We start from the raw sequence: 27834 nt of genomic DNA on the forward strand, positions 1-27834 counted from the left end.
ATCCAAACCTTGATTTTAAGACTAACCTGATAAACTAATGGCATTCCCATTAACCTCAACTGTACTTTGTGGTTAATTATCAAATATTAGCATGTTAGCTGATATAAGATGAAGAACATGTTAAACATGTTAGCATGCTGAAATTAGCATTTAGCTCAAAGCACTGCTGTGCCTAATGCCGCATTCATGTCATATGGGATTGATAGTGAAGGAAAGATTTCCATGTTTACAACTTGCAAGTGACGGTTGTATGATCACAGAGTTGGTCGAGTAATGGTTAAAAATACTGTGTGCTGGCAGCATTACACTATATCCCTATTTGCTACACTTTCAACCACTTGTGTATTATGAAACACCAAGTCGGATACATCAGCGACTACAGAAAAGTCTGAATTTCCCAGTTGTAATTATGAGCTGGAAATTGGCGTGAACACGAGGCTATTTACAAGTCAGACAACTCTTACAACTTTTGGTCTTATTTTAACAAACAAAGACAGGCTTCTCACATGTTAAATGTCTAAATACAAGAACTTTGCTTCAATAAAAGTCAAAATTTCAGCACTACAGATCCATTTTTTGTGTGCTCCAAAAGGGCTTAGATTTGATTAAGTTCTAACCTGACGTTTCTGTATATTTGTCAGAGAGACAGATCCACATCCAGTAAGCAGAGCTAACACAGACAACTAAGTAAACACAACCATCCTACTGTGGGCTGATCTGAGGGCTCAGATTTGAAATCGTAATGCACAACACGTGCAGTCACATGTCAACACTGCAGGCTCTCTAAACAGGAGAATGATGATGCAGCTGTCCATTGAACAGTGCTGAATAATTCAAAGGACTACATACATCATCAGGACACACTACATGACCATGTAATCAGTGACAACAATTTCCTTTAATTAGCTAATTTAGTCATTTTTCTACTGCACATGTGTGGATGTATTACTAGTATTGATTATTGTCCAGACTGTAACAGAAGGTAAATGGAGGGTGACAAGGGTGAGGGATTAGGGTTGTGACAGAGACTTTCTCATATTGTTTTGTTCAGACATTGGGGTCATAATGCCCCTTTTAGTGCCCTTTTTCTGTGTGTATTGTGCGTGTGCAAGAGTCAGAATCAATCATTACTCAAAAAACCTTTATAAACAGATCACATCACAAAAGAGACACTCTGGGGGGAAAAGGTTCTCTTTTTATTTATCTGAACATGACAATGTGTGTCTGTTTTGGAAATGAAAAACAAAAATCAGACCTGATTATCCACCGTAATCTTTCCAATAAATTATTCCAGCTGTGATATTTACCAGCACACAACATGGCCAAATAAAAAGATATAGATTTCACCCCTTTTCCTGTACAGTTTGCTACAATACTGGAACCAACAGGGCTTCATTATTGTAAACAAACAATTTACATACAATGGATCAATAACAGCACAGACATGAACAGACACAGACAAGTCACACAAATGAATACGTTTAAATGAAAATCAATATATTTTAATATGATAAGAACCACAAAGGACAAGTAATAACTGCTCCTCATAAAATATGATTCAAGGCTTTCCTCTGAGAAATGAAAGCTCAAATCTGAACACTTAATTAGCGAGCAGGGACACACAGATAAAAAGGATGTGCGGCACATGTGTCACCGATGAATTTAAATGACCAGAAAGCAAAGAGGCAGCAGAACGAGCTCCTATTCTGATGATTCAAACCCCACTTTAACATCTGGATCCCCCTAAACAGCCATTTCTTTGTCGTTCTGTCAACTTCTGTTGTTTTTATAATGGTGTTTTGTTTTTTTTGTTTTTTTTAATGGCACGATGTCATCTAGAAGACCCACTAAAATGAAATATGTTTCCAATACACCCTCGTACAAGACATGACTGCTAATGATGCTACATTTGTCCAAGAAGTACAAACATCATTGTCCTTTTACAGTAATTCCCATCACAGATAATATTAAAGTACTTGTATGCTGCTTTTTTTTACATTTTTCACCCTGTTTTTGAGGGTATTTGAAGGGAATTGAGCCCCAACATACTGGACCAAATTTACTTCTTGCTCAAGTTCTGATGAAACTACAAATAACCTCACAGCAATACATTTCTGAGAAAGTCTCATATGTAACCATGTCAACATAGTTAGCAAACAGGCAATACAAAACCACAAAAATATTCATTTTATACACAAATTAAAACTGAATACTGTCATCATACACCAGTTTGTGATCAAACTACTACCTTGTCAAGATAAAATGAAAGTTCTTTGAGTCGTCGTGAGTTGAAAGTTGTCTGAAAATCCTACATTTCTCCTTTACTCTTCAAAAAGATTAAAATAGTTATGTTCCTCCTGTACGTTCCTCTATGCTGTCCCAAAATGTTTGTTCACTTAAATAAAATGAGTGTAGAATATGTTCTATGTGATCTTTGTATGTGAGGTTAAAGTATAAAGATGCCACTCATTGTATCTCAGAATATCATTAACCTTCTAAAGTGAAGCCGAATAAGACTGAGGTGGAGATTGCTACAATGAAATCAAGCACAATCTTATTTTTTGGACTCAGCAAATCACAAAATGACCTGAAATGTACAAGGGGGGTAGACAAAATAACAGAGACAGCTTCCAATATGCAATCCAATACAAACACATCATAAAACTTGGTCTTGAGTGAAAAGTTTGACATTTTGGGAAATATTTCAATGAGAAGATCAATTGATTGTGGTATCAATCCTCTCAGCTAACTCTCAGCTAGAAAGCAAAGCGTATTTCTCTGTTAAAACCAACCATCTAGTTGAGTCTTGACAAAAACTGATCATAAGCTTCAGAAATAAACGAATTATTGTTGGACTTATTGTATTGAATTGCATATATTACAATGTCCTCCTGATAATGTGTCTACCTCCTGTCTCTCTCTAGTTTAAACTGATTTAACTTTCTGATCCATCCTGACTGTTAACATGTCCGACCCTCAGAGCCTCCCATTTGGTCCTGATCAGACCCAGGCGTGGATGCTGCCCGCCCAGTCCAGCAGCCGCCCTCGGTACCAGGCACGTGTGATGGGCTGAATGAGAAGCAGGAGTCGAAACCTTCGGAGCAGCCCACAGAAGATTGCGGCCGCCACGACCACAAGCGGCGACATCATCACAAAGCCCAGGATGATGAGGGCGGAGCAGCTGTTGTCGTCAAGGTAACGGCAGATGGCAGAACGGGCGTCAAGGACCTATGAGGACAAACACAGGGGGGATCATAACAGTAGACAGAAGGACTCCGGATGACATGATGGACATTTACGAGCAGGAGCTGTTCCTCCTCTGTCACAAAGCACAGAGGTAGGATTTGTCATTCACTAGGTGTGATTAGTGTGTGCACGTGTGTGTTTGCATATGCTCAGGGTGCAGAAGTGAGACCGTGTGGGTAGCGGGGTGTGACAGAGTCTCTCCCAGCCTCCCTCTACAGTTCAGATAAGAACTGGCTCAGAGCTGTCGGTAACCCTCTGAGCTGTCAATCACCTGCGACAGCCAGCGGGAGGGAGAAGATGAAAAAGATGAAAAAGGGCAGAAAGAGGGCAAAAACAATGAACAGATGAGGAGAGAAAAAGCGAGAGGTGAGATCAGGGTGCACATGAGGTCAGCAGCTGAAAGTCACAGCTGCAGAAATGCACACTGGCATCCCTACAAGAGCAAACACCAGGGTTATACACACACACACACACACACACACACACACACACACACACACATACATACATACATACATACATAGAGTACAAGCACATTATCTCCTTTTTTCTGTAAAACTCACAAACACACTCAGACACATACTCAAAATGATTTGATTATGTCTGAAGCCTTTTCGGGTTAAACAATTTCCTATTGTAAGCTTTTTTCAAAAGGAAGTTCGCCTCTTACAGTGTACCCTAGCAACAGTAGTGTTTACCACTCACACACACACACACACACGCACACACACACACACACACACACACATACAAACACACACACACATGTCTGTCAAGTGCACACTGTTTTCACTGAGTGCATTTTCCAAGTGTTGTCAGTGAGTCTGTGCACAGCTGGTGCTGGCATCAAACCAGACAGCCTTGTCTTCTCAGTGGGCCCCTCTCTCCATGTTCAGTCTGTCGTCACAATGAGGAGAATTCTTTGATTGACATTGTCTGTAATTGTTTGCTCTGAACTGACATTTGCTCTGCCCTAATCATGATTATTGTCTCATTGCACGCACACACTTTGCATGTTCTTAATTTGTCTGCTCTGTCATATGCTTCTCTGCCTCCGGAAACCAAATCATTCATAACCGAGACAACCAAGGCCACCGGCAGAAGGACGAATTGTATCAGAGATGGCCTGTCAGAAGGTGGGGTGAGGTGAGCCAAGGAAAGAGCTGTAGATCTTCACAGGATGATTTGGCATGATGCCTCTACTGGTGATCTGTCAGCTCATCGTGTAACACAAAAAATGAGCCGCACCCGTCTCCTCACCTCTTAACCAAAAACACTGTCAGACAGGCTCCAACATCTAAGTTTGGACTTAATGTCCTTTGGATGGACATCTTGTTCACAATAAACAGCAATAAGAACATCATAAAGAATAAGCCTAAATACCTTTGTGGAGAGGATTTTAGGTGTAGGCGTATAACTTATGCTGCCAAGACTTTCCCTTAAGGCTCTGCTTATCTGTTTATTTCCAACAGAGGCTCCAGGCATCCGTGCCACTTTTATTAAGAGATTAACCTGCCATTCTCCACAAATTACATTGCCTAAACTTCCAGTAAAGTTAAAGGAGACGGAGTGGGCAGGAGTAGTGCAATCCCTCCTTGTCAAAGATTGGTAATATACATCATGTTGGAGCAGAGCACTGTCCTCTTAAACCTACATTAGGTCATTTTTTGGCCATTTGGAGGCAACAGAAACAAGTTGTAAACACAACATTGACACAATCATTTTTAAAGCTGATACAGTAAAAATGTTAGCAGATGGTTGCTTATTTCTGGCCACCTTTTGAACGTAAGTCCAATATTCACTCTCCTTTAGCACTGTTTTGTTCTTCCGAAATTCCTGAAGGAAATATGTGGTTCTTTAGCTGCTAAATGCTAGACAATTTTCACCAGCTAATCACTAACTTTGTCTGTCTGCTGTCATGCTTAAAACAGCTTCCTGCTGTGAAGCAAAATGGCGCTGATGAGAGCGGTGAGAGTGAACCATAACAACAAAGTTGAGGGCTGTAAAAGCAAAACAAAGAGCTGAAAAATGAAGCAACACTCCATAGAGCTCAGGGTAACTGCAGAGTTTGGTGATATTCTCTTTGGGTTTGTCACTAAAAGCAACACCTTTCACTTACAAGTAGTTATTTGTTCTACTGTTATTATGAAATATTGATAAAGCTGCTATTGGTATAATTGCTTTAATGGCCCTCAACACAGGCACAAAAGTTTTTCTCGTTTCTTCCATATTCTCATTCCTTAAGACTGACTGTTTTAACTGGATTTCCTCTTTCACTTATTTGTTGCAAATGATGACAACATCTCCAAAACCTTTATATTAACCTGTGGGGTTCCTCAAGGATCAATTTTAGGACCACTTCTTTTTAATCTGTTACCCTTGGGTGAGATGTCACCAGGAGACACAGCATCTCTGTCCATAGTTGTGCCGATGACACACAGCTTTATGTCTCCTGATGACACAGGACTAATTGATTCTTTTTATAGACCTTATTCAGATATGAATGTCTGGATGTCACAAAACTTTTTACAGCTCAACCAGGATAAAACTGAAATTTTAGTCATAGGTTCTAAGGCTCAGAGAGAAAAATTGGTCATAAAATTAAATTCCCTTTGACTTACCCTGAGCAAACAAGCAAGTGACCTTGGTGTGGTCTTTGACTCAGAACTGAATTTTAAGGCTCATGTGGGGTTTGTCACCAAATCTTCTTTTTATCACCTCAAAAATATTGCTAAAGTGCAACCATTTCTCTCTCTGAGTGACACAGAAAGACCAATGGACGCTTTTAAATCGAGTAGGCTGGACTATTGTAATGCTCTCCTATCTGGTCTACACAAAAAAGTTATAAATCAACTACAGCTGATTCAGAACTTTGCAGCCCGAGTGCTGACTGGGACCATAAGAAGACAACACATTACACCTGTTTCAAAGTCCTGACATTGGTTCCCTGTCAGTTTCCATATTGATTTTAATTTTTTTTTAACTTGTTTTTAAAACACATCATGGTCTTGCACCAGCCTGCATGTCTCACATGCTTACAGTGTATGAACCAGTACGGCCCCTCAGGTCCTCGGGCACGAATCTTTTAGTTGTTCCAAAGTGGCTTTTAGCTTTTATACTCCAAGCTGCATGGGGGAATTTACATGGGGGAAGAAAAGTAGGAAAGTTTCCTGCCAGAGACCACTTAGACCACTTTTGATTGGGACGCAGCAGGGACATTGTGTAGCATATGTCTCAGACGACTAGGTCGGGGGGGTGCCCCAATTACATGGTTTTAAGGACACATCCAGCATAGTGATTAGTAGTACAGGGTTGCCATGGGTGACCAAATCAAAATTTGATACTTATAAGGTTATTGGTGGATAAACAGTAGCATTGGTGGAAAGTATTGTGATATTTTGGAGAACAAAATTGTACCGTGATGAGGAAGCCAAGTATCAATATTTTATTATATTTATTTTATTAGCATATTAACATTTTAAAATGCATTGAATCTTGTTCTAAATACATATAGTAGTGTAGTTACCCAAACACTATACTCTGTATGTTTGTTTCCAGTAAATCTGTAATGTTAATAAATGTTTTGTAGTTTGACAAGGTTATTCAATCTTGTCTACTTTTGTTTTTCACATTTGTTACCTTTATTAGACAGTGACAGTAAAGATACATTGAGGAAACATGGGGAGAGAGAGAGGGTTTGACATGCAACTACTTCCTGATCAGAATAAAAGTTTGTGTTTAAATGACATGCCTCTTAACCTCTAGGCCACTGGATGTGCCCACTCCTTTCCATATGACAAACCCATTTGTTGAGAGGCAAGTGAGTGAAAAATCTTTGAGGGCATAATTTGCAGCAAAAAATCTGATAAATTGTAAAACATCACATATCTTTTTGGACAACTCAACTATCAGAAATCATTAAAATCATTTAAAAAAAATCACAATATTTCACAGGTGCTTAATTGAAAGACGCTGTACCATGATTCTTCCCACCAGTAAACAGTATCCTGTAATAGCATAGTCTTGATTCTTTGCTAGTGTCTACATCAGCTCAGTATCTTGCAGCTAAGCATGCAGAGGCAGGATTATCTGAGATGCAGCTATAACTTTACAATCTGCATTTTGGAGACCTATATCCCGTCAACTCTCCTGTCAAGTCTCCTGCTACAAAGACAATAAACAACAGAATAATATCCACAGTATAACCACAGTGCTGCTGACAACTCACCCTGGAGTGGCAGAGGAAACCAACATAGAGCAGCAGCATCGCAGGCAGCAGCACCACGCAGAAGACCACAGCCAGGAGCAGAGCACTGGCTAAGATGACGCATAGGTTCCAGAGAATGAGACCTGCCCCACAGGCCACGCAGCCGCACCTGCCCCTGCGGCTGCCCCATGCGCTGCCTCCGCTGTGGGCCACGGGAGGGGGCAGCATCTTCACTCCTTCCCCGATCCAGAGCTGCTCCTCTTTTTCTTCCTCACCTGAACCCCCGTCATCCAGGTCCACGTCCATACCACACATCTGAGAGACAAAGAGATGCTTTCAGGAAAGGTTTGAAGCTTGAGGGTGACGTCTGGTTACTTAACTGGCACATTCTTGATCTGTAAGCCTCATTACTTTATTGAATGCAAAAGAGATGTGACAACCACAAAATGATAAGATGCTGTGTTGTTTCCTGTGGACTGTGAGCCCATGTTGTTCCCATTTAAGTGGTGTGAGTAGTGAAAAGAACTGATGAAAAACAAGTCTTTAAAATATCTGCATTTGATTTTTCTTAGTTTGTCATCACTCTCATGTTTAATCACACCCCCAAAACACCTTAAGTGTGCCCTTATTCTCCAGACTGGCTGCTGATTGCTTCAGCTGAATCTGATTTTTGCATGCATGTTGAATTTTAAAACCTTAAATAAGAATAGTAACCCCTGTCCGCTCTCTGCCCTCTGATTTTTTCCGATAACTCATTAGACAATGTAAATGAGGAACCTATAGCTTGACTTTACACACACACACACACAGACCCACTTAACTGTCTTCCCATCGCTCCTCTGATCAATCTCATCGATCAGGGCTTTGTCACTAAAGCCCGGACTGTCTGTCAATACGATTGAATCAGTCCAAAACCTGAACAACCTGCTGCTAAGCTGCAGAGACAAACCAGGACAGATGAGCATCATACTGGATTCAAAACATGCTCTGGTCCTCAGTGCAGCTTCAGCAAAGCTTTTTTTTAATCCTTTGCTTTTCGTCAGATACCCAGCTGTTCTTTTATCTTTGATAGTTAGAATAATGTGTATTTTGGGTTCATATTTTATTTTAGACTTTGCTACTCTGCTTTTTCTCTCAAGAAACAGTTAAACCATGAACATTAACTACATGCATATGATGGAGTTGCCCAATGTAAGGATATAACAGAGCGTTAAATCAATAATTATTGCCTACCTTGAAGTGTAAATCCCGTTAATCCCTCGAGCGTTCTTGTTGAAATCGTCTCTCAGAGATCGTCCCGGAGCTCCTAGATTCCGTGCAAAACCAAATAAATACTTATAGTGCCAGGTTCTGTTTTTTGTTTTTGTTTTTTTTTTTGCAGCAGCAGCAGCAGCGGAGAGAAGCACCTGTGAGTTGAACCCTGCGCTGCCGGAGTGATGCTGATGCGAGGACCGAGCGACCCCGGGCCGCGCGCACCACTGCCCCGTGCGCGCTCACGCGGCCGCAGAGCAGTTAAACACACAAAAAAAACAACTATTGTATAAGAAATTAAAATGTATTTTTGTTTTCAGTTTTGTAACAGGACACACGCGGACACATCTCCACACCGCCTCACTGTTGTTGCTCCAATATACCTGCAAAAATTTTAATGACAAAATGATGAGAAAAGATTGAGGAGCACAAAGGGGTGGGGTATCAGACATCCACGTCATTGTTCTACATTTTCTGGCATATATATCTGTTATAGACATGTAGGCCTATATAAATATATAGGCCTACAACTTTGGGTCCCCAGCACCACACTTTTTTGTCCTTTAGATAGATCTTTAATTCATAAATGGGCAGGTGCACCTCTTACCTTCAGGTGATTGGCTGCAGAGAATCAGTTCCAAAATCAGTTTATTAACAACTGTACACTTCATGGAGTGTTGTTAAAAGCATGGTTTATCACAAAATGAGTAACTAAATACCATTTATTAATGGAATACAATACAATAGTATAATAACATTATCATCAAATAGAAATGATAAACAACCAACCAAATGGATTTTCACAGCCTGGCAACCAAAGACTTGTTCTTGTTAATGGCTTTTAGCTGATACATAAACCATTAGCAAATTCCATTAAGTAAGCCATTAGTTACAACTCAAAGGATAGGTTCACAGTTTTTCAAGTCTGTCTTTAAACAACCATCAAGTGCTCATATGAACATTGAAAGTTTAGGCATGAGGCTGCTGCAATCATCCACATGCTTAAACCATCAAGAGCTTTCAATGTAAGTGGTGGGCAACAAAATCCACAAGTCCTCATTTTGAGAAAAAAAAAAATATTTAAAAGTTTATCTAAGGCTAATGTGAGGCTTAAGCCATCCAAATTTCCCTCTTTTTTTGTTACTATCCTTCCACTGCAGCTGAACAGCCCCAAAGAGAGAGCTTGTACCAAACCTGGAAGATATCCAATTGATTTGACTAATTTGGATGGGCCGCAGTTTTACATTAGCTTCATATAAACTTTTAAATACATTTGCATAAAAAGAGAACTGTGGATTTTGTCCCCCATCACTACTACTTTCACTCTTAATTTGGACACCTGCCGACTATTTTAAGACAGATTTGAAAAATTGTGACCATATCCTTTAAAAACCCTTTATAAAGTGTTCCTTATTAGAAAATGGTGCTATTTCTGTAAGCTTAAATATGTATTAAATGGTTGTGAAATTTCATAAAGGGCAAAGTTCTGGATCCAGTGCATACTTTCTAGATAAGCTGGTTGGCAATGGACAGCATGTTAGTTCTTCTAACCTTTAACAGTTCATTCTATAGAGCCAATACAGAACATTTCTTACAACTAAATTAAAATTAAAAGCTGCTCGTAAACTAGACCTGTTCATCTTCTTATCTGTCCGGTCAAGTGATCTCTGGTTTACACAAGTAAATGTACGTCAGTGTTGTCAGATAATCAGATGACAGCCCAAGAAAATGGGATTAAGATGTGCTCATTGCTAGAGGTCACACATTCAGTAAAGAGTAAGCACCGGGTCTCACTCTTTGCACTCTGCTGCACGGAGAGAAATTATGAGTTTATTTTAAACTTGTTGAAAGATGATAATATCCATCGAGGCCGGTCTGTGTGTCTGTAAGTGTTAAAAGGGAAAAAACTACATCAAAGGTTGATAAACAAGTTGATAAATGACAATAAGCCGTGACATGCTCAGAAATGTTCCTCTGAGTTCTCCCCTCTGCAGTCTGCCTCTCACTAACCTCGGAGCATCGTCAGCTGTGTGGCAGTGAGATAAGGAGATGATCGATTTGTTTTGCAGCGCAGACAGACAGTCAACCTTTCGCTGTTCTAATTTAATTACTCAGAACTCAGAAGAGAGAAAAGATGGGAGGATATGTGACACGCAGTTGACGAGAAATGGAAGGAAAGATCTCGTCTGGACGTAGCGAGATGGAGAAGAGTGAATGATTGATGAGGCAGAGGAGGAGGAGAGTCTGGGGGCGGGGTGGTGGCGGTGTTTCCGCTCGATTTACTGTCTGGTTTTTGAGAAGTTGAAAAGTTGGATTGTGTTCAGTAAATATAACCTCTGTGGATTCTACCTGTAACCTCTGCTGACATCTGCTGGACTGTCTGTGAACTTTTTGAACAAAGTGTAGCACACACACACACACGCACACAAACACACACACACAAACACACACACACACACACACACACACACAAACACACACACACAAACACACACACACACACACACACACATTTTTTGGCAGGCACTTGAAACAATGTTCTTCAGTAATGTCCTCCTGCTTTCCATTATTGACTGGTTTTGTTGTGTAAAAGGTTCAGTTGACTTTAACACGACCGCGACCACAAACTGAACATCGTCTTTGTTTCCCTTCAGGACCATCAAGCTCTTTGTGTGAATCTCTGGTTTATCCATTTACTGAACAGCATTCTGCGGGTTGCTATGGTAATTTATTTTACTGCAGTGACTTTTCAGGTCAACAAGTAGCACATAAAAACCAACAGTTTTAGGTGATTATCCATCTATCTATCTATCTATCTATCAGCCTTATCTTTGATACAAACTACTTTTCTCGGTTACAACACTGAGCAATTATGTGATTATATTAATGTTATTTTGTTCACATTATTCTGTGACTTACATCATGTCAGCATCCACAATAACATTATTAGAGCCAATTTTGCAATAATAATGTAATACTAAGACCACGGCGTTTAGCGGTGTGTTAAAAGCAAGATAAACTGGGAATACATGGTAATGCTTCATTTGACGTGTCTGAATCTTTCCAAAATGTTTTCTAGGACATTCAGAATGTTTCTGGAAATGTAATTAGGTACTAATTATAGGGGAAATAGGGGTTTAATTAGGCTATTCACTTATTATTGGAAACATTATTCATATTGTTCAATTGTGCTTGTCTGTGGACAAATTTTCATATTTTTGCATATACAGCTGACCTGCTGTGTTCTGACTAAAAGACTCAAGGTTTGATTAGCTATTAGAAATTAACTAATTATGTACCAATTGAACAGTGTCTCTATGTTCCCTAATATTAGTGGGTCGTAGTAAGAAGGTCAAGAAAACCTTTTAAGTTATTAAGAAATAATTGGACATGAGAGACCAATAAAATAGAGTAAATGTACTGAAATAAGATCATTATTTCATTGTGGGAATTATATTATCGTTGTTTAATAATTTATGTTTAATTCATAACACAAAACTAAAGGAATCTTGCTACTTTTAATGAGTTTTGAAATGACTTCAACTGAAAATTAATATTTTTTATATTATCTTGCTTTAAAAATAACTATACATTGCCCACATTCAACTGAATGTCCATTATTATAAAACAAGGCCCATTTTTGAACCCCAACTAACAGAACTGAATCCCTTAAATTCCTTTGTAGTGTACTTTTTCCTCTCTGACTCTGGGGTTTGACTTCAATTGACAGGTTTACTCTTCTAGCTTAATACTTTTTATGTGTCTATTTTAATACAATGCTCACATGCATCTACTTGTACTTATAAATAATTATTGATTGCTGTAATCACTCTCCCTCTCCACGTTGGCCATGAAGAGAAATCTTCCAAACGTGACTCTAATTTTAGAGTTGGGGGTCAAAATCTAGAGTCCTTGTTGTGTGCAAAAATGCATTCTAGGGACGTGAACCTATCCTTTAAATTCTGTGTTATCTTTAAGTTGACAAATCACAAATAACATTGGTAAACAAGTGAAAGTATTTGGTATAAATTCTCTCTGTGGCATCTCATTACACTTTCTGGCACACCGAGATCAGATTCAGGCCAATAAAGCCCTGAACAACAGGGTCTCTTCACATCATGTAACTCTTCTGTATTCCAGTACGTGACACCAGCATGTATTAAATGTCTGTCCATGACTGGAGTTTTGTTGATCAAAGAAAACACAGACCATTTGACATGACCCAAACTCAAACGGCAGCCACACGATAATACAGCCTCTGCTTCCCTTTTAGAAACACTGAAAGGAAACTGTGAGTACTACGTTGGTTCAACACAAAGAGGCTTTCTCCAACTGTAGTGACAGAAATAGAGAGAGAGGATGTGTATGAATACAACAAAGGGCAGTTATCACAACAATAGAATTTATTGCATTCAAAGCAGATTAAAAGTAACGAGACTACAGCTTATTAACAGACTATAGTCATGTCTGGATACACAAATGCACACATATGCACGTGTTAATCAGCAAACAAAAAGAGTGCATTATAGGCTGGTGTGTTTGTTTACTCTACATACAATAGAGTTTATTTTGATAGCATGACTTTGTGAGTGTGTGTGTGTGTGTGTGTGCCTTTAGAGAAACGTTTAACACAAAGTGAAGTCATATCCTCAAAGTGCCTTTGCAATACTACAGATTGGTACAAAGGATGCAATGTGGAGGAGAGTAAGAGAGGGCGGAAGAGATGAGCAAAGTGACAAAAAAAAAAAAAATAACAAGCAGACAAATGACAGACCTACCCTCCGTCTGATGTGTGTGGTAGTGTGTGATGGTCTGTGTGTGGGTGACCATGCTTAGAGTGTGTATCTGAATGGGGCAGAGGGTGAGACTGAGCCCCGCTGAGGGTGTCAGATAAAGACGGAGCGTCCAGGCCGTTGTCTGCTGGATACAGCTGCATCACCGCCCCCTCCTGGGCACCTTCCTTACTGCAGGACTGGCAGCTGCAGTGGAAGATCCTCTCCACCAGCTTATCCACACGAGGAGACTCTTCATTGCCCGGGCACTCCAGAGTCACCTGTGGGCACACACAGATACATATAAATACATGCGTATATACGCATGAACACATGGGTGAGTGTCTTGGTTTCATATCTAGAAGTTAAACCAGATTGCTGCTGGTTTGTAAAACCACGTGTCCTGTAAGTGGCCTAGCGATGAATCCTAACAGGTGCTTTATTTCCTTCTCAATACAATATAGAAAATAAAACATAAAAAAACAGTAAAGGTGAAAGAACTACATTCTGTCCATGAAAATATTCTGAACAAAAACATATAAAATGAGTGGCTCCGTAACTATGGGGGGACAAGGAAACATCTTGTTTTTGACGGTATCATTTTTACTGTAAATTGTGTGAGAATATAAAATGAGCGCAACTGATACTAAACTACGGTTAACTATATAAGGGGTGTGATTTCTTCCATTATTACTTCTTTTAGCTATTTCTATTTGGTGATTTATATTCTCCTTTACTTACCTTCAGTCAATATCTTATCTTATCTTATCTTAACTGATGTATTGATGTATTTAGTAATTCATTCAATTTTTTTATCTCCTTCCAAAGTTTATGTTTTTGGCTGAATGTGTGTTTTTTTGTCCCACCTGCCTCCAGATTCTTACTCCTTAGTAGTGTGTTTTTGTTTTGTCTGATCACATTATTGTTGTTTGTGCCGTGAATGTATCTGATTGTGTTGACAATTGAATAAAGAAATACTGAGAAAACATAAATATGAAACAAACTGAAAATATACCCAAAAAAACAAAAAAAACCCTGTAAACCACAGCGTTGCACAACCTCAACCGGCTCTCTGGACCTCACACAACTTCCCCTCACTGTTTGCATTATCCACTGAAAATGATCATTCAGCAATTTTATCGAGATCTACCACAAGGGCAGAACCAGCACGGAGAAGTATCCTCTTTCATGGGAGCCAATTTTGGTATTTTTCTAACTATATTTTGTTTAAAGTCCTGCAACAATAACCGTAACCACAGACATAAACATCCATTTCCAGATAATTAAAAGTGAGGTGAGACTGTACATGGACTTTCTTTGGCCTTTCTCACACAACAAAATAGTAAGAAATTTAATTAATCTATCAGGTAACAGCTATACTCTCAAAGTGATACAATATTTTCCACCGAAACATGAGGTGACCTCACCTGTGGTCCCACCCGCCTAGCCTACCTGGCAGCTTTCCAAACTACATACACACCACAAAGCCTTTGTTGTCGCAAGACTGGATTCCTTCTGGCTAAAAGGGACAATGTACTTTAGAGGAATATAAAACACAGTCTAAAGGTTCAGAGTGAACCACAGAAATCTATTGAAAATCCTCCATTTCATTTTTTTCCTCTGCTTTTTGTTCGAGAGTGAACTGAACGGTACATGCTTGCCATCTTTCATGTTGGAAACTTGTGGTTTGTGTGTGAGTTTGACAAGTCCGTGTTGGTGTGTGCTTGCTATGTGAGCTAATGTGCAATAACTCTTACCACTTCCCACTGCGTCTGGGCAGGCATGCAGGAGTCGCAGTGCACCAGAGACTCGGTTGACTGCGGGAATGTGTTGGGGACGCTGTAACTGAAACACTGGCCCAGACAAGCTCTGCGAGGAGGACAGAGTGCGTTATTTCCACGTGCCTACACACACAACGTGCTTCATGGTCAGAGCATTCAGGCCTGTGTAAGCAAGAGCTGCAGGGTAAAAGAAAACAGTCTGAAATCTGAACTGATTCACCAGGTCTGAGGATGCCCCATGCCGATGCCTCTGGCCAAACATATGATTATACATGGAGACTTGTTATTCATAAATGTGAAGTGAATCACCGGTCAGCTTGTGATAATAAATCAAAATAATGATAAGAATTTTGGTTCTTCTAGAAATTGTGTTAGAAATTGGAAGCAATGTGCAGAAGTTGGGCTTCTTGCCACTGTGGGGATTGCAGCTTTCTTTCAACCACATGGTTTATTAATGTTGTAAAACTAAAAAACTGAAGGGAAGAACATACCAATGTTTCCTGAGTGAACTTTACTAGAAAAACAAATGAACTGTAACCCAACTGTACCCTCGCAATTAACTAACTTGAAGGCAGTAAAGAAACTGTTTGCAAGTGCCGCAGTAGTTTATTTGCATGTTTGGTCCATTTACTACAGAACAGGCAAACTTAAATAAGTCTGGTTCTGTTTTATATTTTTCATATTGTCAACAAATCCCATGAAAATACCAAAACAAACAATGAACTGATCCTAATAACAAGTATTGTCTGTGTAGCCAAAGCCTGATATGTCCTACTCCTCTGGTGCCACAGGGCTCCATTGTTGTCCAAAAAAACACATCACTGAGCCACAGCGTTGCACTGAGTGACATGTTTCTTTATTAACATGGACACTGGCACTGTAGTTTGTTTTGATTCAATCCAACAAACACCATCCTGCTGCTGTAAATACTCACTACAGCACCAAATGTGTATTAATCCGTGGTTGAAAATAGTCCCCAACAAACTATTTACTCCTGTTTGAGTAATGTTTGCAAAAAAAAAAACCTACAGTGCCTGGAATTTCTAGGAAATTATTTTGCCTTTTTTAAAAAAAAAAAAAAAATTCAAGTATATATTTATGGCCTGTTTTAAAGATTTACATCTTGAGTTGGAAGCAATGGGCTGAGGGGCTGAGAACAACAGGCAGAGTAGGGAAGTCAGAAGAGATTAACACACTGTTGGTTTTGGTCTTCTTGTGGGATTTGTTGACATTTAGAAAAATATGAACCTCGCTGGCCAAAGAATATCTTTCATTTTGGGATTTTTGAATGTGGTTTTCCAACCATTAATTTCAGGACAGTATGGAAATCAAAACGCAGGGTTGAAATCTGCTCCGCATGTAGGTAATAAGTCATTTATTTATACTTTTTTAAATTTAAGTACACACACATATAGATGTTATAGATGGATTACCTATCTAACACAAGTGTCAAGTCTCAGCAGGTCAATTTTCATATTACATACAACATCCAAAATCACAATACTGTAGTACTTTCTGTCAAGGTTCCTTGATATTTATGCTGCACCAAACACAGCAGTTAGTCAGTGCCAACTCCAGTGTGCCCTACAAGTTGAAAGAGACATGACTCTGAGGATGCAACTTATTGACATCCAGCCTTTTCCGCATTATACACTTTTTTTTTCCTACTGTACTGAGAAACTGTCAGACAGAGGGAGAAAGAGAGACAGAGAGGGCCTTCATCCTGACCTGTTTTGAATAGAGCGAGGCTGACATCCCGTGTGCCCGACTATCTGCGTGATGTTCTTGGCTTCGCACCAGGCGCTCTTGTCAGGGAACAGCGCCAGGCGGTTGATGTGTGCAGGCGGTGCCGCTGAATACAGTGCAAACAGTGCGCAGCAAATCTGAATCCTCTGCCACATGACTGCACCTAAAGGGGCAGAAAACCACAGCATGTTACCGCTCTGTTAACCTTGTTCGGGACAAAAAAAAAAAAAAAAAACCTCAATCAAAAGAGTAGTCACACACTCTCTTGATGTCTTTTGATGTCTACTGGTCAGATAGTTTAACAATTAATATATGAAATGTGAACTTTGCATATCCCTGCTGATGTGGATTGACAACTTCCTGGTGATTAGCAGCTTGGAACCCAGATGTCTCTCTGCTTCGTATCTTGTCCAGTTTGTCCGGGTTTGGATCTTTTTGGATGATTGAAAGAGACAGTCTCCTTAATTGTCAAAATCACCAGCTGCAGAGAGAACATTATACTGGGTTCAAAGGGGGACAAAAAGATGAGAGGGAGAGACAACCGCCTGCCCTATAGGCCCCACCACCTGACTTCAATACCGAGGCTCTCTGCTCTGTTTCACGTTCTTCTTTAAAAATGCCTCAACCAGTCACGTCATTTACAACCTCCAAAATCGTTTTCTCCTGCTGCTTATAAAAAGTGGCTAGTGGTCACCCACGTTGACTACTTTACACACTTTTCTGCACTTTCATGCGCCTCTGACACATGAATGTTTGCTTTATCTACAAGGGGCTGCTGCTGGTGAAGGAGGGGGCTCGGTTTAATAAATATCTATCAGTATTGGAGGTTTTTTTTTTTTTTTTTTTTGGTCTGTTTTAAGTTTTTTGACAGACTTCAAGAGTCCAGGTTTGGATTTTGTCGGTGAACAATTTCATCAGTTAACATTTTTGCTTTACCCTCAGATAACAGACTGAGCACCTCATGGACGTTACTGCTAAAGTGGTAAGTTAACGCGTTACTGTAACGAATAAGTTACTGTTTCAAATACAGTAACGACTACTAAAAGTCGTTATTTCCCCCCAAGGGATAAGAAATATTTAACCAGACTATTAAATCTGAATGTTAGTCGCATTCAACCGCAATCTCTCCATAAACGGATCCAATAACGTAACGTACGTTAACGTCAGTTAGCGCTCAAGTTCCTTTTAACGGCTGATACAAGCTACAGAGTTGTAGCCTAAAAAATATGTTCTTGCTGCCTTTTATTAACCACACTATCCACTCCCATTTATCTAGGGTTATATAATTTAAGCAAAAGTAGTTTCCGTGATTTTTCACCGGCAGGGTCACTCGGTTTTATTCGAGTAACTAAGTTACTTCGGGAAGGTGGAAGAAGCTCCAGTTTTTTAACAATTTGTAGTGTTAGCAAGCTAACAAACGGAGGAAAAGTAACCTCGAGGTTAGTAGGAAAAGTACCAAACATGATGCATAGCAGCTCCTGCTAAAAAAGTTTACTAATGACATTACTTTTCAAACGAGTAATGAAGTACTTTATGAGTAACGAGCTCCAACAGTGGTCGTAGTTGAGACACTTACCACCTCTCGCCGACCTCGGGGGAACACTGCGCAACGTCCCGCTGAGCTCAGCCCCCTCACCGAAACCTACACACGGGCTCCTAAAACCAGGGGATGCGGCTTGCCGTCGGATATTAACCGTGCGCTGATTATTAAAGGAAAATGTGAGCACTTCTTGAGCGGCGAGGATACATCCGAGCTTGGTCTGTCATAAAACAGTTACATCATCCGGAAAGAAAAAGAGCCGTCCGTCCGTCCGCCGGGGAAGGATGGGGAGATGGGGCAGAGCGCTATCTCATCTGAGGATCCATCAGCCCGGACCGTCCCTCCCCTTTGTTCTCTTCCCGTTCAGTCTTAAATTCCCATGTAACTCCGCTGAAAAACACTTTCCAAGTTGTTTGTCTTTTGTTGTAAAACTCTCGAGCAGGGGTGAGGCGCGGTGGAGCCCTCAGACAGGGGTCCTGCTGTGCCGTTTCTGGACGAAAGTAAAACGGGGAGGGAGGGAAAAAACTGCTGGGAAGGTTTTTTAAGTGTTTCCCTAAGTAGGAGCGAGGCGAGACCACAGATCAGATTTACAGGACAAAATATAACAAGATTACACAAATAGGGCTTATTTACAGTCATGAGGCAAATTAGCAGTTACATCTGGGGTTACTTTAGTTTACTGATTACTAACATACGTTTTTAGATTTAAACACTGTAGCCTATTAATACCACTATAGCCTAATAATGCAATACAACTGGAAAACAGATGGACAGACTGTATAGAAATTACATTTAGGAAATTGAAATGATATGAATAGCAGATCACTTCAACTCATGACAACTTGATCTAATTAAGGTCCCTCAGTATGTTTGGATTGAGACCACTGACAGACTCATGAGCACATGTTGCTGAAAGGCATTATGCTCCCTGGGTTTGCTGGCCTGTCAGTCCGCTCCTTTGAAATCCTTTTTTTTTTTTTTTTTTTTTTTTTTAAATGGGAATAGGGGGAATAGGCATGCCAATTGGGATTTGGAATATTATGCCCAAGTCAGTGTGTTTTCTGGTTCAAAACTACTGACATTAGTATTCAGCGCAAACAGAGGACACAACACAGTGCAAAAACTTACTGAAGCCTTCACTTACTGCAAGTAAAAGTCCATAAGTACTAAAGTACATTCAAATAATAGTAAATTGCATTGTTGCAATGTTGTGACTGGTCATTTGAACTACTTTAATGCATGAATTGTTTTTCATATGTTATTGCATGTTTTTCTGCAAAAAAAAAAAAGTAATGACTACAGCTGTAAATGTGCTGTAGTGGAGCAAAGAGTCCTATATTTCCATCTAAAATGTAGTGGATTAGAAGTATGAATTTGCATATAAGGAAAGGGGCACTTCTCGTATCTCAAGTACAGTAGCACAGTATATCAGCTTATCAAACAGCAGCATCAGCAATCACAGCTCCAAGCCAAAGCTATGCACTGGTACACATTGCATGTCTGGTCTAATATTTTAAAGCAGACATTCATTAATACTGACTGAAAATGTTTGAGTCATCAGAAGAACAAATGTGATTAGGTCGCGTTATTAGACTGGTGATTATGATTCATCATGGAGAATGTTTCAGACAGGCACAGACAGATATAGCCTATGGGTACAGGCTACCCTGTTACACCTCAGCTGTGTCACTAGTCCCCCCCCCTCCTCACCCTCACCCTCCCACACATGTTCCTGCACTTCATCCTACCAGTGCACCTTTACTCACAGGTGTCCAGCCTGGCTCGTGTTCATAAGCACCCCTATCTGTTTCACGCTTCACTTGCAAACAAATATTTTAATGGACAGGGGACGAGTGACGCGGCTTAATGTCTGACAGGGTTGCTCTGCGTACACCAGCGTTGGAAGAAACAAGGCCTTTGAACACACTGGAATGAGTTTAATTCTTGTGTGCAGGAATGTATGTGCTTACATTGCTGAGAAAATGTTACTGTGATGGAGAGGGAAAGTCTGTGTGTGTGTGTGTGTGTAATGGAGAGCGTGCATGCGTCAGTGTTTTCTTTGATGTGAAAGTGTACAACACGTGTTATGTTCAGACGTGCAAAGTGCAGAACTCACCTGTTAGTAATAAGACCGAGCTCCAACTCCAGATATGGCATTCCTCTGCATTCCACGGATTCTGCTTCACCAGGGGGCTGGATAAACGTGTGCGCACACTCACACAAATAATCCCTCTTCTCTCCTCGCACGCCCATGCAACCACACACAAGTGATCAATCACACTCAAGACAATCTTGCCCAACAGACACAAAGCCATTGAGTACACGAGACGTTAAGAGATTCCTCCTGATATGGAGACGTGTGCTTTTTCAGCTCCGTACGATGAAAACTATCGCAGGAAACACTCTTGTCGAACTCATGCAACATGCAACAGGACTACAGGCCGTGGCCATTGCTTGGTTTAGTAAGAGTGAACACCAGAATGAGTCACTTTCCCCACTTTGATATCAGAAAGGTTCATGGTATTCAAAGAAACCTAATTCTATAAAAAGGAAAACTGGTTGTTGATAACTTTTATGTGGCAAAGTTCGTCAAAAATGTATGCAAACATAACTTTTTTCAGTCTATTTAAACACAAGCTTCATTCTTCCTCCAACTGCATTCTCTTTATTCCATCATTCTGTGCAACTTTTCATCCTCCCACTCTCTAACAGGGCTGCAGATGCTGAACCTGGCCCTCATTCCAAAACAGCAGGAGTTCGAGTCTCCCAGCTCATTAACACACAGAATTACCTCCCACCCCCAAAACCACATTTCAGTCTTCTCAAAAATGCATGCAGAGAAAAAAGAAGGAGAGGCAGAGAGTTTTCCATAATCTGTTTTATTAAATATACATTGACTGCCCTTCGATAAACACAGCGCGGGCATCGTTGGACATTAGTGCCAGGACAGATATGAGCAGCAAAATAACAAGGATAACACAGAAAACAGATGAGAAACTTCTTTGCAAATCCTCATCATCTTTACTCCTTCACTACTGGTCCTAAAAATAAAACACAGACAAAAAAAAAACTCATGTAGCATAATGTTTAAGTGTGTAATAAACCTCTACATAACACATTTCACCCTCTGTACTCACCTTAACCATGCGGCCATGAATCAGGTATGGTGACCTGAAGTCATGCTGGCAGTTGGCATATCCCATGCCCAGTCCCAAACCTGAACCAAATGAGACGGGCCATGTGCGTCCTGGAGGGGGGGGAAAAAAAACAAAAAAAAAACACCCGTTCATGGCATGATTCCAAAAAAAAAAAAATACTTTTCTCTTTATAATGAGGACTTACGTTTGAAGAAAAGGACGGAGAACACAATGCCAACACCAAGGCCAGTTACTGCAAAGAAGAAGAAAACAAAAAAATATGAGTGACTTCATTCAATTGCACACCCAAATGATTCGACTTGGTAATCGACTTGATCCAGTATAAAAAAAACTGTCTGGCATAGATGTAAATCTGCTGTAATGAGGTCAGCGGGGGGGGGGTCGCTATTAAAGTTTGATGCAAGAGTTGGTAAATAGCACCATTTAGCAAGACATTGCTCATTATGAAAAAAGAGGCAGAGAAAAAGCAGCCAGAGCATAAACTTCCAAGAAAGAAACAAAACACTAAAAGGGGTGCAAGAGAGGGGGAGCTGAGTTAAGAGGAGCGATGACTGTCTGTGAGGACCAAGGCAGGACAGGTTAGAGGTCACGGGGTACACATGCAGATATTTCTTTGTAATAGATGCGGTAGTGTAAGTGTGTGATCAAGAAGAAGGTCGGTCAGTGGCACAGAAGTTGCCGAAGTTGTTAGAAGTACTCCGACCAGAGCGGGGTCTTGAGGAGGAATGTGTTTGTGCGCTTAACTTCACCTCGCTGCAGGCCACACCACACCCAACAGCAGGCCAGCCAGCCAGCACAGAAAACACATAAAAAAACAGCCATTTGGGCCCCTCCGACTCTTAATTGGATTCAGAGAGCTATGCAGCATGACCGATTTGCCTGAACCAGAACCCTCAGACTGTTTTCTATTACACAACTTACAAATGTCAAACAAGACCACAGAAGATCCAGCACATCCTCATTATCAGTGCAAATCAACAATAAATCATTGTCTTCTCTGCATCCATTTCAAGCAAATATTTTGTTCAATTTAAGATTCTCCGTCTGTTACGGCCTCGGTCTTTCTTTGCTCTTCAGCCAGAGCATTTTTTGAAGCCTCTGATTTTCCACTGACAGTAATACAGTAAAAGCATTGGTAAAATATGAGGGCAGAACAACATCTCATTTTGGCTGCCTCTCTCTTTGTCTGGACATCTCAGATGGGGATGGATTATAACGAAAACATTTGTGCTGGAGTGAAATATATAACCCACAGGCCTGAAAAACCTCAGCAGGTTTGTAATGCCAGAAAATCAAGTCCAGAGCTGTTTAATTGTATTGTTATTCATTTGTTTATTATCTCAAGTATTTTCTGCAAATGGCATCAATCAGGGGATTTAGTGAATTTACTTAAAATTACAACTGGAGTCGTATAACTCTGGCAAATGTGTTTTGCTCAATATTGCATTTTTAAATAACTGTGACAAGACTCTCTTTTGTAGAATTAATGATGTTTTCAGTGTGTTTGGATGGAGCTCTATTTAAGATTTACACGGCTTGAATGAAATAAATTATCTTCTGACAGTCATTACTGTGAAGTAATATAATTTGCTTTTTCTACTTACAACTAACTGACTATTCAGGTATACATGGGGATGCAGGACAAGTCAAATCTGTGCAGATCAGATGTGTGTGTGTGTGTGTAGTGTGTGTGTGTGTGTGTGTGTGTGTGTGTCTGTGTGTGTGTGTGTGTAGTGTGTGTCCAACCCTGGACCCTTTAGATGTGATTAATGGTGATGCAATCATGGAAACAGGGTTGCGTAAGGTTAGTGTTTGGTCGGAAAAAAATACCAAGATAGAATTTTTTTCATGATCTTATTTCATAAGAAGGGCTGTAAAAGCAAATAAATGTAAATATGAATGAATATTATTTATAAATCAGCCAAATTCTTAAACTAATTTGCCCTTTTCCAGTTCTTAAAAAGACATGTACACTCTTTCACATGCAGCTATTATAACATCAACAAACCCATGACACCGGTATTAACTGAGATGACTGGCCTGTCTCACCCAGGCATTGTTTACTAGTTCCTCCAATTAAAATACCATGTTTCCAATAAACAGTGTTGTTTCCTATTATGAAGAGGATGTTGCCGACTGTCTCCCTCCCTGGCATCAGTCCACGAGCATTTGGTTTCTCTTTTCTTCTTAGAGAAAAAAAAAAAACCTGTTGGATTTGACTTCTCTCATGATCTTTTATCACTGGCCAGTTGACTAAAAATCTGAGAGCTTTAACTCTTTTCGCAGTATCAGTATAGCCGCCCCCTGCTTGGGTAGTGCAGTGAAGTTCAGTGCATATCCTACATACATTGATAATAACTAAAGTAAAAAGTAGTGTAGATATTTCTCAAAATAAATGATTTAAGTTTAAATATTTAAAGTCATTAAACACACTCACACAATGCGACAAAAAATAGGCTAAACAATATCATCCTGAATGAGCATAATGAGTTCAGACTAACAGAAAAAAGATTTGAAACACCCCCCTCAGCAGAACATATGCTGCAGAGTTTCTCTGGCTACCAGAGACACCTTGGCACAGCTGGCAGTTTGCTACGCTGAGCTCAAAGAGCTGCCACAAATGCAGATGTTTTTCCTCTCAGCAAGAAACACATTTTATTGTGCCAAAGCTGACATCATGTAGTATCTTTTGGGACAGACCAGTCTAAGTATCTGAGTGCTGGACCAACACTGCTCCAAATACCAATGATAAACCCAATCTGAAACAATGCCCTGCAGTAAGACCCCCTGTTGATCTATTCAGCCCTGTAACACAGTTTTTCATCTGGTCTGACTGGTTGAGTCGTGGCCAGAACCACTGGAGGAGACCCAATTTGCATTTCTATTAATTTAAAAACGATGGCCTTAAAGAAAAATTCCCTTTATGTTTTTACTTAAAAGATGGTTTTGGCAGTAAATTCAGATTTCTTTTTTATGAAATGTTCTTTTGCCATCATTCAATATTAAATTGAATTGAAAGTAAATGTTTTTGTCATGTTGCTGTTTTCAGTGTCAGGCAACTGTACAATAAGAAGTGATGTTAAGTAAACAGACTGAAGAGAAACTTGTGAATGGGCCAAATTATATCTATGCAAATTATCTCATATATAATTTTAAATAGACCTAATTTGTTGAACAGGGTTGAAGGGTGATTGTCCACTTCATGCCATTCTAATGTGTCAGCTTACCAGTGACTTAGATTTTTGATTATTTGAGAGTACTGAGAATACATCCACACTAAACTGATGATATAGAATTGATTTATCCCTGGATTAAAGCCCATTAAGGCACTTAAAGTTGCAATACACAACATTCAGCCACTAGATGTCACACTATAGCACCAACATCTCAGACCAAAACAAACGTATGTGCCATTTACTCAATAAAGTTGAAAAAAAAAAAAAAAAAGCCAACCATTCATGAAACTCAGATCAAACTGTCAAACTAGGCAGTGCTGATCAAATATGGATCAAGATTCTGATAGTTCATTGCTTATTTCTCACCTCTAATGCTTTCAGAAACATATTTTAGTGTGCTTTTCAGCTGTAATTTCAGAAAGTTTGTGACATGACCGCCATCTTGGAAACGGACGTGGAGGACACTGAGGGACTCACATGCACTAACATGCACGCGCGGCCGGAGCGGCTACCAAAACAAAGAACAGAGAAGCTCAGATAACAACACACACACAGACAGTGTGACTTCGGTCTCTGCCCAGGTCGCCATTAATCCACTATACCTTTACATAGCAAATAGTTGTTTGCTGACATCCAGTGAGGCTTGATGTCATTTATTGCACCGTTAAGGTTTTATAGGTTGATGTTTTGTTTCCACTTTATAGCTGGTGCCTGAACTGCTGGAGCATCAGTTGCAATGACTGATTTAAAAACTGACAATTCTATGCTACACACAAGATTGCTTTAACCACTGGGAATACTGGTCACAAGTAGACCATCACCAACACTAGCTTAAAGACAACTAACAGTCGCAGGTACAGGTATAGATACAGGTGCTTTACAACACTACAAACTGTGTCAAAAATGACTGAGATTACATCCATATTAAGATGGTGCACAATGCATTTTTCTCTTATTGTTTCAGCCCTTCATCTACACTAAACTGACATTTTTCACACTCAAAAATGGAGCTTTTCAAACACACATACAGTAAAAAATTATATATTAGACTCATTCAGTTAAGAAATACAAAAATATGTAAATGAAATGAAATCGTGACGCAAACTGGCTGTGATGCAAATAACAGTTTTGTTGTTTGCCATCCAAAACAGGACAAAGAGATTTAGTCATTTTAGTAGCTATTAAGTCATTTGAGTGTGGATGTTGGTCTTTGTGACCTGGATGTAGTTTTCACACGTGTTTCCAGATTTAGCTAGTTTGGTGTGTGGATGTAGTCGAAGTTTAATCTGCATCTCTGACAGTGGCAACAAAAATGTAATTTACACACTCCCTTTAGATACATATGCTTACATTTGAAAAGCCCTTTGAGACGGGCTTTATTTTTAAAGATCCCCTCCAGACATCTCTTAAGATGTACATAATTTAAAAAATTTAATTTTAATTTAGAATTACATCTACTCCTTCTTCCTCATTAAAGATTCCAGGGTCTGTAAATATGCAAATATTGTTCATTTAACAAGTTTAACCGTCAGGACACAAGTTGTCTCCTACTTTATCAGTGTATGTGGCCTGCAGGTTTCAAGTTTCCACATCACATATGTGTAAGTTGAATACTGGACCAGGACTGGCTTCAAAACTATTTGTCAAGTCACAAATCATGCTCGTAGGCCCACCACTTAAAATCAGATTTTCAATGAGCACAGAGAAACTTTCCACTTTCAGCAGATGAATGTGAAAAGATCCGTCTAGTGTCAAACTCTGCACATACATCATTCAGCACAGTGAAGCTCAAATATCCAACTATAGGAATAAGAAGAGAAACATTTTGAGTGGACTAGATAAATTATGAAGCTCCCTGTAGTTAATTAAACTGTACACTTAATGATACATAGAGAGAGAGGTTGGGTGGTAAAAAGAGATAAGACTAAGAAACTAAATGATGACTCAGGTTGAAATAAAACAGAATGATCCTTTACTGCTGTGGCACAAATGCTACTCCGCTAATGTCTGTTTATGGTCTGTAAATGAAAACACACACTAACTAACTTGCATCCCAGAGCTATATAGTCTTTGAATTAGACTTTTCCTATCCATTAAACAAAATATATCGTGATATCCACTCCAGTTTCTGTTCATTTGACCTCAGTAAACACTCCCAGCATGGTCACACAAATGTCCCGCAGATAAGGAGCTCGGCTTTAGCCTTGACCTGTGATGCAGCTTCTTTACTTGTTGTACTACACAGCAGAATAAACATATGCAGCGTCTATGTATGAAATGACGAGTATAATATGACAATAACCTGTTTTCACGGCGGTGTCAGCAAGGCAACGATCCCATTTCCGTCCGTGTTCGTCTGCCATGTTTCCAGCTGTCAGGAGGAAGACCCGCCAAATCTCGCGAGAGGAATATAAAGTCACGTGAAAACCTCCCAACCAAGACTATTCTCCTTCATTCACTATTTCCAGAATTAACCTGGTTAATAATTTTGCCCTTAAATTTGTATTTTTGTTTTTTATCAGTCCTGAACATAGTATCTACCTCTAGGAGTGACTGAACATCAGTTTTTAATATCTCATTCACTCAATCAACCAACACGATATGCAACTTAATGTGTTACCAATGGTCTGTACTGCACCTTTCAGCTTTAATCTTGATAGTGATTATTCTTATTGGCACTCCAGTTTATGTTACATCACTTTATTTACTGTGACATATTATATTTAAATTTTGATCCTTTACATATTTAATAACTTTTCTTGCTGACAGTTTAGTAGGCGATTCAATTTATCTGACTGAAGTTCTTTGTATTACAACTTCTCCATAGTTTTCAGTGCTGGTAGATGTGTCCCCTGTCCCACCCACATATATATATATTTATATGCACAGGAAATGATGCATGCATGCACAAAGTGTTGCACAACAGATACAGAATAGGAAAGCTGGAGGTTTCCATG

At 39.7% G+C, this 27834-nt stretch overlaps 3 protein-coding genes across 3 annotated transcripts; all 3 read right to left on the bottom strand.

Annotated features, from left to right (window-relative positions):
• Window positions 1-1158: 1158 nt before the first annotated feature.
• Window positions 1159-9089, bottom strand: LOC137181540 (transmembrane protein 88). Its single transcript, XM_067587317.1, has 3 exons — window positions 8687-9089; window positions 7475-7768; window positions 1159-3228 (listed from the first exon to the last, which is right to left on the bottom strand). Exons 2-3 carry the CDS (start codon window positions 7766-7768, stop codon window positions 3001-3003), a joined length of 522 nt encoding a protein of 173 aa, XP_067443418.1. The 5' UTR covers window positions 8687-9089; the 3' UTR covers window positions 1159-3000.
• A 3995-nt stretch (window positions 9090-13084) lies between these two features.
• Window positions 13085-19055, bottom strand: nbl1 (NBL1, DAN family BMP antagonist). Its single transcript, XM_067587318.1, has 4 exons — window positions 18580-19055; window positions 16986-17166; window positions 15234-15345; window positions 13085-13757 (listed from the first exon to the last, which is right to left on the bottom strand). Exons 2-4 carry the CDS (start codon window positions 17156-17158, stop codon window positions 13479-13481), a joined length of 564 nt encoding a protein of 187 aa, XP_067443419.1. The 5' UTR covers window positions 17159-17166; window positions 18580-19055; the 3' UTR covers window positions 13085-13478.
• Window positions 19056-21403: 2348 nt separating this feature from the next.
• LOC137181542 (MICOS complex subunit Mic10-like) lies at window positions 21404-27292 on the bottom strand. The gene is made up of 4 exons (XM_067587320.1): window positions 27180-27292; window positions 21886-21933; window positions 21681-21790; window positions 21404-21584 (listed from the first exon to the last, which is right to left on the bottom strand). The coding sequence occupies exons 1-4, from the start codon at window positions 27238-27240 to the stop codon at window positions 21576-21578; spliced, it is 228 nt and encodes a 75-aa protein (XP_067443421.1). The 5' UTR covers window positions 27241-27292; the 3' UTR covers window positions 21404-21575.
• Window positions 27293-27834: the final 542 nt, after the last annotated feature.

This window comes from Thunnus thynnus, chromosome 4 (genome assembly GCF_963924715.1).
Source record: "Thunnus thynnus chromosome 4, fThuThy2.1, whole genome shotgun sequence".
Classification (NCBI taxonomy): Eukaryota; Metazoa; Chordata; class Actinopteri; order Scombriformes; family Scombridae; genus Thunnus; species Thunnus thynnus.

Coding starts and splice junctions, on each gene's coding strand:
- nbl1 (XM_067587318.1), bottom strand. CDS start 17,158: ATGTGGCAGAGGATTCAGATTTGCTGCGCACTGTTTGCACTGTATTCA. Junction 15,346..16,985: donor CCTCGCTCTATTCAAAACAG/GTCAGGATGAAG, acceptor TCCTCCTCGCAG/AGCTTGTCTGGGCCAGTGTT. Junction 13,758..15,233: donor CCCAGACGCAGTGGGAAGTG/GTAAGAGTTATT, acceptor GTGTGCCCACAG/GTGACTCTGGAGTGCCCGGG.
- LOC137181540 (XM_067587317.1), bottom strand. CDS start 7,768: ATGTGTGGTATGGACGTGGACCTGGATGACGGGGGTTCAGGTGAGGAA. Junction 3,229..7,474: donor GTTTCCTCTGCCACTCCAGG/GTGAGTTGTCAG, acceptor TTGTCCTCATAG/GTCCTTGACGCCCGTTCTGC.
- LOC137181542 (XM_067587320.1), bottom strand. CDS start 27,240: ATGGCAGACGAACACGGACGGAAATGGGATCGTTGCCTTGCTGACACC. Junction 21,934..27,179: donor TGACACCGCCGTGAAAACAG/GTTATTGTCATA, acceptor TCTTCTTTGCAG/TAACTGGCCTTGGTGTTGGC. Junction 21,791..21,885: donor CTCCGTCCTTTTCTTCAAAC/GTAAGTCCTCAT, acceptor CCCCCCCTCCAG/GACGCACATGGCCCGTCTCA.